At 26.6% G+C, this 14,449-nt stretch overlaps 1 protein-coding gene across 1 annotated transcript in view; it reads left to right on the top strand.

The window, feature by feature from the left end:
* LOC117170780 overlaps positions 1-14,449 on the top strand; it is an 81,624-nt gene that overhangs the window by 27,521 nt on the left and 39,654 nt on the right. Inside the window, exons 6-8 of the mRNA XM_033357818.1 lie at positions 4,003-4,102; positions 4,202-4,857; positions 7,737-7,921. Of these exons, the coding sequence (XP_033213709.1) occupies positions 4,003-4,102; positions 4,202-4,857; positions 7,737-7,921 (941 nt within the window). The remainder of the gene's footprint in view (positions 1-4,002; positions 4,103-4,201; positions 4,858-7,736; positions 7,922-14,449) is intronic.

The raw sequence follows: 14,449 nt of genomic DNA, 5'->3' as shown, positions 1-14,449 counted from the left end.
TTAGGTTGAATATTCAACTATTATGTTAAAAATGCCATTATTTTGTTAAAATTCCATATTTTATTGTAAAAACACATTTTTTGTTTGTTTGAAATAAATTAATAAATTTTAAAAATTTCATATGAAATACTGTTTTATTCCGTTTATAACATATTTAAATTTAAATGATTTTAAGTGAAAAATTAGTCAAGGTATAATTAGAAAATTTTTTAATGTTCTCGGTTTCTCATTTTTCCGCTAGAGGCGCTACGAACGATGCAAACTACCTATAAATTATATTACAAATTATATTATATTATAAATACATATAACTAATTTCTATTATAAATTTCCTATTTTGAATAAATTTTTAATAATAACTTTGTTCTAGTGCTAAAATGAAAATTTAATTATTTAATTGCAGTATATTCTATGAAGATAAAATCTCGTTTGGAAAACAATGAGACGAAAAAGCGCAAAATGGTAATTTAAACATTTTTTTAACGTGGCGTTATTTTTTATAAAGTACGTTACCAATTTTAGAAATTGAGGAGGGGGTTACAAAGTAATCTTTTCTATCAAAAATTCAAATAATTTACTAAAAATTAATCTTCTAAGTTGAAACTTTATCTCTTTGGTTAAAAATTTACGATTTTTATAAAAATTCGTTTCATGTTTGACAATAAATTTCTTAAATTGACAATTAAACTATTCTATTTTTGGTTAAAAAATTAAATTCTCAAAAATAAATTTAATTGTTTTATTGGAAATCTATCTCTTTTAGTTAAAAGTTGAACTTTTTAGAAAATAATGTAATCTTCTTGGTTGAAAATGTATTCTTTTTTCTCTTCTTGGTCGATTATTTTACTCAAAGTTGAACTACTCTGTAAAAAAATTCAATTGGGGATTCATAATTAATTACAGTTAAGAACTCATCAATTTTATTTTCAATGAACTTTTATTATGAAAATTTTACTGTTTTTCAGAAAATTCAGCTTTTTGCCTTGAAAATTGGACAGTTTGTTATAAAATTAAACTATTTGATAGAAGATTGATGTATTTTGTTAAAAATTTGTTCTTTTTTGTTCAGTTATTTTTTCAGCAAAGTTTTTATCTAAAGCTTTAACTATTTCAGCTTTGCTTGAAACTTGAAGCTGTATATTTGATAAGTTGAAAATTAAATAACTTGGTGGACAATTTATCTAATTTATTCATAAAAAAATGTTGGTTACGAAATAAATCTTCTTTGTTGAAAATTCAACTTTTTGGTAAAAAATTCAAATATTAAATATTAAATTCAAATATTAAAAAAAATCTTTTTTTTTGAGTAGGAAATTATTCTTGTTTGAAAGTTCAACTTCTTGGTTGGAAATTCAACGATATTAAAAAGTTCATCTTTCTATGATCGAAAATTATCCTTTTTTGTTGAAAATTCATCTTTTCTGATTTTAAAGTCCACTTTTTTCTAAAACATTCAAATTTTGTACTGGAAAACTTTACTCTTTTGTTGAAAATTTCTATTTCGTGGTAGAACCGTCATCTTTGTTGATTAAAAATTAACTTTTTTTAGGAAAATTCAAATATCTTCTAAAAAGATTGTCTGTTTGTCATAAAAATCCAAATATTTGAATTTTAATCTTTTGTTTGAAAATTTGACCATTCGATTAAAAATACATCTTTTTATGCTAAATATTTAATTATTTAATTAGAAATTCAACTGTTTTGTTAAAAATCTAATTAATTTTTGAACATTTGACTATTTTTTTGAAGTCATTATTTTTAATCCAAAACTTAATTATGTTGTTAAAAATGTATCCTTTTGGATTGGAAAATCATCGTTCTTGGTTAAAAATTTATCTTCGTTAATTGAAAAGAGCCTTTTTCTTTAATTTAGCCTTTTTCAAAAAAATTAATCTTTTTGGCTTCAAATTTTAACTATTTGTTTAAATCTTGAACTATTTTTAGAAAACTTGTCCGTTTTTCTTGAAAGTTTACCTGTTTGATAAAGTATTTTTTCATTATTCAGGAGCGTGCGCAAATAGTTTAAATTTATATATTTTTAAATCTTCCAAAAAATTTTGAAATCCTTGAAAATGATTTGGAAATCTGTACAAAATGCACTGAAAAACATTTCTAGCCAAAATTTCTAGCCAAACTCCCAAAATGATGAAATTGTCGAAATATACAAATTAAAAAATTATTTTTTGTTTAATATTATTTATTTATTTAAATTTAAATATTCAAATATTTTTATTAAAGAAAATTTTCTTTTGATATTCAAAATATATGAAATATTTGTTTCACTTTAAAATAACAATAATTCAAGAAAATATTTCGGAAGAAAAACTTTATTTAAAAATGTGTTTATTATTAAAAAAATACAACAAATTTTTTCAAACATCGAATTGTTAATTTAAAGAAAAATTAAAAAGAATTTTCGAGACAAGTTAGTTCTGAATTGAGTAATGCAAATTTTTTTTCGAAAATGTTATCAGGTTTGTAGAAAATGTAGGGCAAAATTTCTTTTTTCATTCAAAACGCACGAGTTTTTTAATTTATTTCTTCACACAATTTTAATACAATTACTTTTATTTTTTATTTCAAACCATAATTTTTAAATACTTCTAATATTAATAAAAAAATTCATACACATATGTATTTTATTATGTTTTCAATAAATAAATAATATTTATTGTTTTAAAACAACCATTTTTGTATTGCTTTAATTTGGAAATTTCACTATTCGGAAATTTTTAGTCAGGAATTTTGTTATTTGTCGATTTCATCATTCGGGAATTTTCCAATTCGGGATTTTTATATGTCGGCATTTTTATAATTTCTGCAATTCTATTATTCAAGAAATTTTTAATTCGGGAATTTTACAGTGTTGGGAATTTAATTTTTCGGCATTTTTCAGTTTTTCCCCAAATTGTTGCGAATTTTATCATTCGGGAATTTTCCGATTCAGAAATTATAATTTTTGGGATTTTTTAGCCAATTCATTTGTTAGTGTAAATTAAATTATTAAAAAGATATGCGACCACCGAACTTTTGAAGAAAATGTGCCAAAATTCTCATAAGCACTTCTAACTGAACTTTTAAATAATGTTTCTTTAAAGTTCTAGTTTTTATAAACAATTGGAATCGAAAAACAAAATAAAAAAATTTTCAAAACTTTGAAGAACTATACATATGGTAATTTATGTTAGTCAAATTTATCAAAATCTCAGTTTCTCATTAATAAAATATAATAATTATGGTAATATTATTTATGAGCATTAAACTAAATATTAATATAAATTATTAGGCCGAAATAGAAGATGTTAATAATTATGTAAACATTAATTAAAAGTATATATTATTCATTTCATAAAGTAGCTATTAAATAAATAATCATAATAAATATTCAAGTCAAAATTTAAAAATAAAATAAAAATAAAATAATTAAAGTAACTGGAGCACAACATACTATTATATAGCACATTATACTGAAAAATTCGTCTTTTTCTAACATTGTCTATTTATAATCAAAAATTATTTTTTGCAATTACGAATTAAGTGACAATTTTTAATGTAAATGCGTTTCTCTTTAGTCTTAATCAATAAGTCTTGTCTAACTAAATTAAAAAATTAGTTTAGTTTATAATAATGTATGAAGGATAGTTCAGAATTTATCGTCAATAAAAGTACGAGAAAACGGAGGAGTGTTTGTCAGAAGTTATGAAAAAGGTGTAAAATCTTTATATTTAGCTTCTGGAAAACAATTGTATCTATGACATCTTCAGTTCAGGCTAATTTTCAAAAAATAATTAAATAATATTTTATTTGAATTAAAAAAGTAAGAAAGAATAGCATATGCTTTTGAAACTATAGTATATGGATTTGAAGAATAGCGAAAGGACCGTTTAAAGCGTCAAACCAATATTTCATTGATTAAGAAGTTTTTTTTTTTATTGTATCTCATCAGATAAAATTTGTTTTTTTTCCCATGAACTTAATATAAATCAAAACTCTTTATTTCAGCATCCAAGTATCGCAAACCGTGCCATACGTTGAAACATACAAACACAAGGTGTTAGGGATATTCAGCAAAACAAAATCTCGAATCAATTACAGAACAGAGGTATCATTTATGTTTCTTTTTAAGATAGACGTCATTTTCACCCTTTCATATTATTTTGCAAATAAAAAAATTAACTTAACACTAAATAAAATTTCGCAGTACAAAACAGTTTCGCACCGTAGAGAAGAGTGTTGTTTAGGATACTACGAAATCAATTCAGAGTGCAAACCAGTCTGTCAATACGGTTGCGAAAATGGTTATTGTTACAAACCAAATGAATGTCGCTGTAATCATGGTTATACCAGAGATCAAAATAACAGCAAAAATTGTGTAGCAGTTTGTGAAAATGAGTGCATCCAGGGAACCTGTACCAAACCAAATGTTTGCACTTGTCATTCAGGATACTCTATTTTATCAGATGGTTTCACCTGCAAACCAAACTGCAATTCCTGTCCAGAAAATTCTGTCTGCACTGCTCCTGATGTTTGCGAATGTTTATCCAATTATCAAAAGGAGGTAATAAATAATGGCTCAAAAGAGATTTGTGCACCAATTTGTGAAAGGCCTTGTATCAATAGTGATTGTACTGCACCTGACATTTGCAAATGTTGGGAAGGATACGAGGATTTGGATGGAGATACTTTCAATTGTTCTCCAAAGTGCAGTTCACCTTGCCAATTTGGGACATGTACTGCACCTGAGGTGTGCACTTGTAATCTCGGATATAGTCGATCTTCAAATGACTCTAAATGTCAGCCAGCGTGTACTCAAGGTTGCATTAATGGGGTTCGTATTTATTTTGTAGCTCATTTTTGGTAAATAAATAGGGGTAAATAAATACCGCTGTTCCAACTTATACAGTGTCCCAACCTGTACGGCACTCCCCTACTACATGGAGAAAAATGGAAGGTCTGTTTGGCTATTTAAATGCGCAAAGAGACCATATTGGAGGGTCAAATACAGGACAGCCCTTGAAGATTGTTAAAGCGACTATCTTTAGAAGGTTAAAACAAGGGACCCCTTCATTTTTCGGAACGGATAAAAATTAAGAAAGGTAACATTTCAGAATGGGTACATAATGGTAAAACTTAACAGTATCAAAAAGTCGGAAAGAGGAATAAATCAGAAATCTAAAACTCTGAATGGTATTTATTCGGAAGTTAAAGAAGCGGAATGGGTAAGAATTCGGAAACGTTAAAATTAGGAGGGTGAACAATTAGGAATAAGTAAATATACGGAGAGGGAAATTTCGGAAAGTAGACAAATTCGGAATAATAATTAAATGCACCTATTTTCAGGTGTATAATTTTTTATTTGCGGTACAAAAAATATTTATCACAGTAAATTTAAATATCATATAATAAATTTATATTATCCGTCATATAAAAATTTAACGAAAGAATCATTATTTTTTATCACTATATAATCTTAAAAAAAATTTCAACGTACAACATAAATTTATTATGATATGATATTTAAATTTAGTGTGATAAATATTAATTTGCTACCATAAATGAACAATTATAAACGTGCTAATAGGTACATTTATTAACAATTCCGAATTTTTCTACTTTACGAATTTTTCCTCTCCGTATATTTACTTATTCCTAATTGTTCACCCTCCTAATTTTAACGTTTCCGAATTCTTACCCATACCTGTTCTTTGGTTTCCGAATAAATACCTTTCTGAGTTTTGGATTCCTGATTTATTCCTCTTTCCGACTTTTTTATATTCCTAAGTTTTACCATTATGTATTATAACCCATTATGTAATTTTAACTTTCTTAATTTTTACCCTTCCGAAAAATGGACGGGTCCCAAAACAAGAGGTCCAAATCGACAATCTCAGAAAGTCGACTCGATCATTTCGGACCGTCGCACAACGGGAGAAAAAGCACATTTTTGCATGAAAATCGACTGACAGTGCAATTCTTAACGGATTTTGATTTTCCTTTTTTAGAATTGACCGCAAGGCTTCCAGGTATAACAATTAGCTCTTCAATTTTTATTTTGACTTAACTGAAATTTGTTATTCAACAACAAACTTACAACTTTTCGTTGCTAAACTTTTCCATGATACCATTTCTCCTACGACTATGAAATTCATTAAAAAAGGTCATACATCAATGTGAAAATTAACTATAAATAATTTATTAGTGAGTGAAAGCAACAAAAAATCATTTAAGAATGTTGTAAACAAACTAATTAACAAAAGTCAAATTTTCGTGATTTGCAATGATTAGCTAATTTTGAACTAACTTAAAATGTTTTTCCAAAGACTCCTTGCTATCTTATTTTTCATAGTGATCAAAAATATTGATGATTTAAACCATTTTTATAAACAAATACACATTTGGCCATTTTATAATGTAAAGGCTTGATTTTTTTGTGGAATTAACTTAAAATGTTGTTCCAAAGACTCCTTTCTATCATATTTTTCATAGTGACCAAAATCCATGTTTCCGTAAGCCCCACATCTATAAACCGAAAAACGAAAAAATGCTGAATTAAAATCAATTAGACTGGAAACAAATAAAATCCAATCGTCTAATAATTTTTATCACTCTTGAAAATATGATAGCATAGATTCCTTTGCAAGACGTTTCGAATTAATTCCGCAAAAAAATCGAGCCTATTAATGAAAAAACGGTCAAAATGCGCATTTATTTATAGAAATTGTTTAAATAATTAACATTTTTTGGTCACTATAACAAATTTGATAGCAAGGAGTCTTAGGCAGAACATTTTAAGTTGATTCCACAAAAAATCAAGCCTTTTCATCATAAAATGGTCCAAACGAGCATTTATTTATAAAAATTGTTTACGTAATTAACATTTTCTGGTCACTATAAAACAATGATAGCAATAAGTCTTAGGGTAAACATTTTAAGTCGATTCAATAAAAAAAAATCAAGCCTTTTCATCAAAAAATGGGCAAAATCTGCATTTGTTTATAAAAATTGTGTTAAATAATAAATACTTTTTGGTCAATATGAAAAATATGATAGCAGGTAATCTTAGACAAAACATTTTGAGTTGATGCCACACAAAAAAATTAAGCCTTTTCATCATAAAATGGTCGAAACGTGCATTTGTTTATAAAAATTGTTTACGTGATTAACATTTTTTGATCACTATGAAAAATATGAGAGCAAGGAGTCTTAGGAAAAACATTTTTAATTGATTTTGCAAAAAAAGTCAAGCCTTTTCATAAAAAAATTGTAAAAATGTAAATCTGTTTGTAAAAATTGTTTAAACAATTGGTAATCATTAGCTATTCTTAACTTATTGTAAGCGCACATCATTATCTGAGATGCTTTATACAAAAGCTATGGGACAAAATTAGCTAATCAGTGCAAATCACGAAAAAATTACTTTTGTTAATTGATTTGCTTATAACATAAGAGACAATTTCTTTGTTACTCTAACCGGCTAATAAAATATTTATTATTAGTTTTTACATTGATTTATGACCTTTTCTAATGAATTTCAAAGTCGTAGAAGAAATAGTATCATGAAAAAGTTTAGCAACAAAAAGTTGTAAGTTTGTTGTTGAATAAAAAATTTGCGTTAAGTCCAAATAAAAATTTCACAGTTAAATGTTATACCTGGAAGCCTCACGGTCAATTCTAAAAAATAAAAATCCGTGCGTCATCTCGGTAATCTCAAATGTGCTGACCCGATCATTGTGAAGGGTCGATTTGGACATCTCGGATAGTCGATCTGGTTGTCTCAGATATTCCACTCGATCTTATCGGATGGTCGATTCGATTATCTCAGAGAGTCGACATGGTAATTTCGGATGGTCGATTCGATCATTTCAAAGGGTCAACTTGATTATCCCGATCAACCATCGATTATATTGTCTTAAAGATAGAGGTTCGTCCTTTAAAACTACATTTGGGCGAAAATAAATTTAACTTTTGCCAGGAAGTTTGGCCAAAATAAAGGCACCGAACTAATTTGTAGACCCAATATTTAAGGAAGGAAAATTCGATTATCGCAGAGGGTCGATCCGAAGATCTGAGATAGTCAAAAGAACTATTTATGATAGTCAAATATATATTTTTAAATATTTTTATTTAAAAAAAACTTTGGATTCTCTAAATCTGTACTAGCATGAAGTTCTGCCATGTAAATAGGGAAAAGTCCTTTATCAATTGATTAAGAGTAAGCATTCCGATAATAATCTTTTATGAAGAAATACTGATTCGTATAAAAATAGTTACAAATGTAATTAATAAGAAAATATTATTTAGGAACTTAATTTTAATTCTTTTATACGAATTAGTATTTTTTTGACTGATGATATAGAGTATAAAATATTCAACATGGTATTCAAAAAATAAATAATCAATTAGCATAACAATTATGATATCAGTTTTTTTATTTAAATAAAAGTAAAGTTTTTGAGGTAGAAAGTCAAATGTTTTGAAAAACAGTGGATTTTTAAATCAGACAAGATAAATCTTCAACAAAAAAGATAATTTTGAATAAAAAATTATCAGCTTTCAACAAGAAACCACAAATTAAATAAAAATATTAACAAACAAGAATAATTTTCTATCCCAAAAGACCACTTTTTAACCAAATTAATTAATTTTCAACCAAATAGTTGAACTTTCAACCAAAAAGTTCAATTTTTAACAAAGGAGATTCGCAGAAAGAAACAAAATGTAATCTTTACAGCGATTTCAGAGTAAACTTTACCTGTTACAACTCCATTGAATCCTGCTTTGTTTCGATAAAAAAAATTAACTTTATCTACTTGAAAATTACCCGCGAAAAAAATTCACTTCTGTTCTTACTGCGTTAATTTTTTTACCGAAAAAAAAACTAATTTTTAACTTCTTGAATGCACAGGATTAAGTTTCAACAAAACATGGAACAGTTAAATTTTTGGATTAAAAAATACTAATTTTAACAATGAAAATGGATTTTCAACAAAGCTTTTAAATATTTAACCAAACAGATGAACTATCTACCCAGAAGATTAATGTTCTACCAAAAAATACGAATTTTGAACAAAATACATTATCTATTAGCAAAATTATTTAATTTTGAAGACAAAAAGAGAAATTATCTACAAAAAAAGTTTAATTTTCAACACACGACATATGATTTCTCTACTAAAAAATTATCTTTTCAAGCCAAAAAGATTAATTTTCTACAAAACTGTAGAATTTTCACAATAAGATTTGATTTAAAATGGAATGGTTGAATTTTAAATTAAAAATTGGAACTTAAAGCTAAAAAATATGAATTTTGTACCAAAAATGGAATAATCTAATTGTCAGTTTAAAACATTAGTTTTCAACAATACATTGTTAAAATTTTCTGTAAGGCAACGCTACAATACATAATGTTGTAGTTTTCCAACTCTGGCATTAATATGGTACCTCCCCTGTATTGGAATTTTATAATGCAAGTTTATAATACTAAGAACTCGTGGAATTCATAAATTTGACGAAATTCAAAGTATTCAAGAAGTTAAAAATACGCCCGTCATTCACAGATTTCGTGGAATTAGTTGAATTCAGGGAATCACAGGAATTCGAAGAATTCAGGGTATGCACGGAATATAAGGAATTCACGATATTCAAAGAATTTACAGAATTCTCAGAATTCATGGAATTCAAGGAATTCAAAAAACAGAGAATTCGAGGAATTCACGAAATTTACGGAATTCACGAAGTTCACGAAAATCACACAATTTACGGAATTCCAGGAATCCAAAGAATTCACGGAAGTCAAGGAATTCACGAAATTCAAGGAGTTTACGAAATAAAAAGTATTCACGGAACTCAAGGAATTCATGAAATTCATGAAATATACGGAATTGATAGAATTCACAGAAACACTGGAATTCACAGAATTCATAGAATACACGAAATTCATGAAATTCACGGAATTTACGAAATTCAAGGAATTCACAACATTCGTTACACTCCCAGAATTCATGGATTTCGAGGAATATACGGTATACAAGGAATGCACAAGATTCAAAGAAATCACGGAATTTAAGGAATTTACGGAATTCAAAGAATTCTCGGAATTAACAGGAGCAATTTACGAAATTCACGGACTCCTTTATTTATATAAATGTTGCAATTTCGTTAATTCCTCGATTTCTATGAATTCCGAAAATTCCACGAATTCCGATAACTCTATGAATTAAGCGTATTCCGCGAATTCCAAAAATTCCACAATTTTTATTGCGGAATATTTTAATAATAATAATAATAATAATATTTTAATTTACCATCAATTCGATAAATTCAGTGAATTCGTAAATCCAGTGAATTCCATAATTTCAGTGAATTCCTTGAATTCCACCAATTCTGCGAATTCCATAACTTCCTTAAATTTCTAAAATTCAATAAATTTCATGAATGCCATAAATTTCGCAAATTCACTTATTTCCATAAATCCCGCCAATTCATTTATTACCATGGTATTCGCAATTTCTTTGATTTTCATGAATTCCTTGAAAGACATAAGTTCCGTGACTTTAATAAATATTTTAAGTTTCTTGAATTCCATAAATACTGCAAATTTCGTGACTCCTGTAAATTTCATGAATTCCGCGAATTCCGTAGATTTCGTGAATTCCATGTACTGCGCAAATTCTTGGATTTCTATGAATTCCATGGATTCCTGGAATTCTATTAATTCCATGAATTCCATTAATTCCGTGAATTTCGTGGATGCCGTAAATTTCGCAAATTCACTTAATTCCATGAATTCCGCGACTTCACTTAATTTCACGAATTCTGCGAATTCGGTAATTTTCATAAATTCCGTGAATTCTCTGAATGTCAAGAATTCGGAGAATTCCGTGAATTCCTTGGATTCTAATAATTCCGTGAATTCCTTGACTTTCCAACCAAACTGTGACATTTCATAGACAAAAATATGATTTTTGTAACTACTACTACTCTTTTTGTAATTTTGGTGAATACGATTTTTCAACCCGAAAATAAGAAAATTCAAAACAAAATTTCATTTTTCCCCAAATAGTTAAATTTTCATTTCGGAACATTCTTACCCCAAAAAAGAGAAGTTTTAACAAAAATGTTTAAGTTTCTACCAAAGATTTAAATTTTCTGCGAAAATTATGGATCATCAAACAAATAAATTTGTAAGAAAATACATAAATTTTGAACCGTATAGTTTAATTTTTTAACTGAAAAAATTAATTTTTGAACAACAATAAAAGATTTAAATTTTCATTGAAAAATTAATTTTTAATTGAGAAAAATAAGTCTTTCCAAAACAGTTGAATTTTCAAGATGAATAGTAGATTTTTCTATACAAAATAGTGGAATTTTAAACTGAATAATATGAAGTTTCAACAAAAAATTGAGTTTTCAATTAAATAGTAGTTTTATTTGACCTTAAAACGTTTACATTTCGACCTCAAAAATAAAATGTCAACAAAATACATACATTTTTAAACATTAATTTTTCATTCTACAAAACTATTTTTGATTAAAAAGTAAAAAAATCTACAAAAAAGTTAAATTTAAATAAAAAATTTCACATAAAAAAATAAAAGTTTAACAAAATAATTTTGTTTTATTTATTAACCTAAAAGTAAATCAAAATACTATCAAAATATTTAGAGGTGATTATTCATCAGAGGAAGATCTACTTTATTTATATTTCCTCACATATTTATTTATAATTGAAATATCTGTCTGTTGAAATATCAACTATTATATTTTTTATCGAATAATTATGTTTTATACTCCTTGGTTTAAAGTGAAATTATTTATAAATTTTTTTGTAGAAGATTTATAAATTTAATAGCAAAATTTTTTATCTTCTGTTAAAAATTGAACATCTTTTTCAGGATTTTCCGTTTTTAAAGTGAAAAATTATTTTTTTATCTTAAAATTTAACTATTTTGTTGAAAATAAACTTTTTTTTAAGCTTTTATATTTTCGGTTTGAAAACTACGATTTTATAGAAGAAATTCGTGTTTTTGTCTTTAAAATTCAACTATTTGGTTAAAAATGTCTTTTCAAAAATTAATTAAAAAGATTTGAAAGATTCATAATTTTAGTAGGAAAGTCATATCTTTGGTAGAAAATTGAACTTTTTTAATTAAAATTTCTCTTTTTTAAGGCAAAAATAATGTTTTAAACTGAAAATTTAACTATTTTTGTGAAAATAAAATTTTGGATTGAAATTTCTTATTATCGGGTTAAAAATTCGTCCTTTTGTCTTTCAGATTTACGAATTTGGTTAGAAAGTCAAATATGTGGTAGAAAATTCCACTTTTTTGTAAATTCGTTTGTTTTATCCAAAAATTCAACTATTCCATGTTTAGTTAAAACTTTATCATACATATTTAAAAGTCGGAAAATCGTATTTTTTGATAGAAAATTAATTTTCTTAGTAAAAAATTCAACTTTCTTGTTGAAAATAAAACTATTTAGTAGAAAATTATTATATTTTGTTAAAAATTTGTATATTGGGTAAAAAGATTTCGTTGTTTGTTGATAGTTTCACTTTTTCATTGAACATCTTGTTAAAAATTCATTTTTTTAAGCTTTATGTCTTTGGTTAAAAATTTGACACTTTTGATGAAACTTTGTTCCGTGTTTGGTTGAAAATTAATCTTTCCAACTGAAAATTAGACTATTCCGTTTTTGGTTAAAAATTGATGTTTTTTATTTGAAAGTTCAAATTTTCGACTAAAAGTTTTTGTAATTGTTTTAAATTCTTCTGTTTTTGTCAAGGATTCATCTTTTTGGTTCAAAATTTGATAATTTTTTCAATAATTCGTTTCATGGTTAAAATTTGGTTTATGGAAAAATGTAGCTATTCCATTTTGTGTTAAAACTTTATCATGTACATTGAATAAGTTGGAAAATCATATTTTTTAATAGACATTAATTTTCTGGTTCGAAAATTCAACTATGTTGTAGAAAATTAATATATTTAGTTAAAAAGTCGTATTCTTGGTAGAAAATGATCCTCCTTTGTTGATAGCTCTTGTTTTAGATTTAGAATCATGTTAAGAATGTTTTTTTTTCTTGAAACTCTATTTCTTTAGTTGCAAATTTAACTTAATTTAATAATAAATTTAACTAATTTTAATGAAAATTCGTTTCATGTTTGGTTCAAAATTAATGTTTTAAACTGACAATTAGATTATTCCATTTTTGATACAAAATTGATATTTTTTAGCTGAAAATTAAAATTTTGGGTAGATAGTTCATCAGTTTGATTAAATATTTAACAGCTTTCTTGAAAATTGAATATGTCGTGTGTTGGAAATTAAACTTTTTTGTAGATAATTTCTCTTTTTGTCTTCAAAATTAAATAATTTTGCTAATAGATTATGTATTTTGTCCAAAAATTTAACTATTTCATGTGTGGTTGAAACTTTATCCTGTGTGTTCAAGAAGTTAAGCCTTCATTTATTTTGTTAAAAGTAATTTTTGTTTTGTAAAACAAACTAGCACAGAAGAAAAGAAGTGAATTTTTATTGCAGGTAATTTTCAAGTTGATAAAGTTGAATTTTTTTGCACAGAAACAAAAGAAGATTCCGTAGAATTGTAACAGGTAAAGTTTACTCTGAAATCGCTGTAAAGATTACATTTTTTCTTGCTCTGAATCTCCTTTCATAAATATTGAACTTTTTATTTTAAAGTTCAACTATTTGGTCTAAAATTCATATATTTAGTTAAAAATTCTTTTTTTGGGGTAGAAAATGATTGTTTGTTGATATTTTAACTTTTTGGTTGAGAATCTTGTTTACAAACTGCTGTAAGAGTTCTAGAACGTTGTGACATACGATCTGTAACATTTCTATAACAATTCTAGAACTCGGTTACCAGTGTTATGTAATAATTCTGTAAAAGATCTAGAACGCTGTAAAAACCGATCTGTAACATTTCTAGAACAATTCTAGAACTCAATCACAAATTTTGTGTAACAAATCTGTAACAGATCTAGAAGGCTGTCACGACCGATCTGTAATATTTCTATAACAATTGTAGAACTTTAGTACGCTACGTTGTAAAAAATCTAGAACAATTCTATAACAGTTATATAGCAATTCTAAAACTGCTATCGATCTAATATGAAAGAGTTTTATGTATCCCTCAAAGCAATAAGAATATCCCGGGATATTTGATTTAACCCCATTTATGTCCCGGGTTATTCTAGGGATAACCCGTCGGAATGTCCTGCTAGGCGGAAGTTTTAATATCCCCATGGATATATTTTGACCCAGAGTGGGACGATGGTCGTGGGGACTAAAGCGTAGGCTTGGACCCACTCCTTCAGCTTTTGCGGGTTCGATTCCCGCCTCGCACTCTGGAAGAGTCTCGGTGGCCCATGCGGTGAACACTAGCCTAATAAGGGAGTTGTTCATCTCCGGAGAGTCATGGG

Source organism: Belonocnema kinseyi, chromosome 4 (genome assembly GCF_010883055.1).
Source record: "Belonocnema kinseyi isolate 2016_QV_RU_SX_M_011 chromosome 4, B_treatae_v1, whole genome shotgun sequence".
In the NCBI taxonomy this organism is placed as follows: domain Eukaryota; kingdom Metazoa; phylum Arthropoda; class Insecta; order Hymenoptera; family Cynipidae; genus Belonocnema; species Belonocnema kinseyi.
This window is presented reverse-complemented; position numbering and strand designations above follow the sequence as displayed.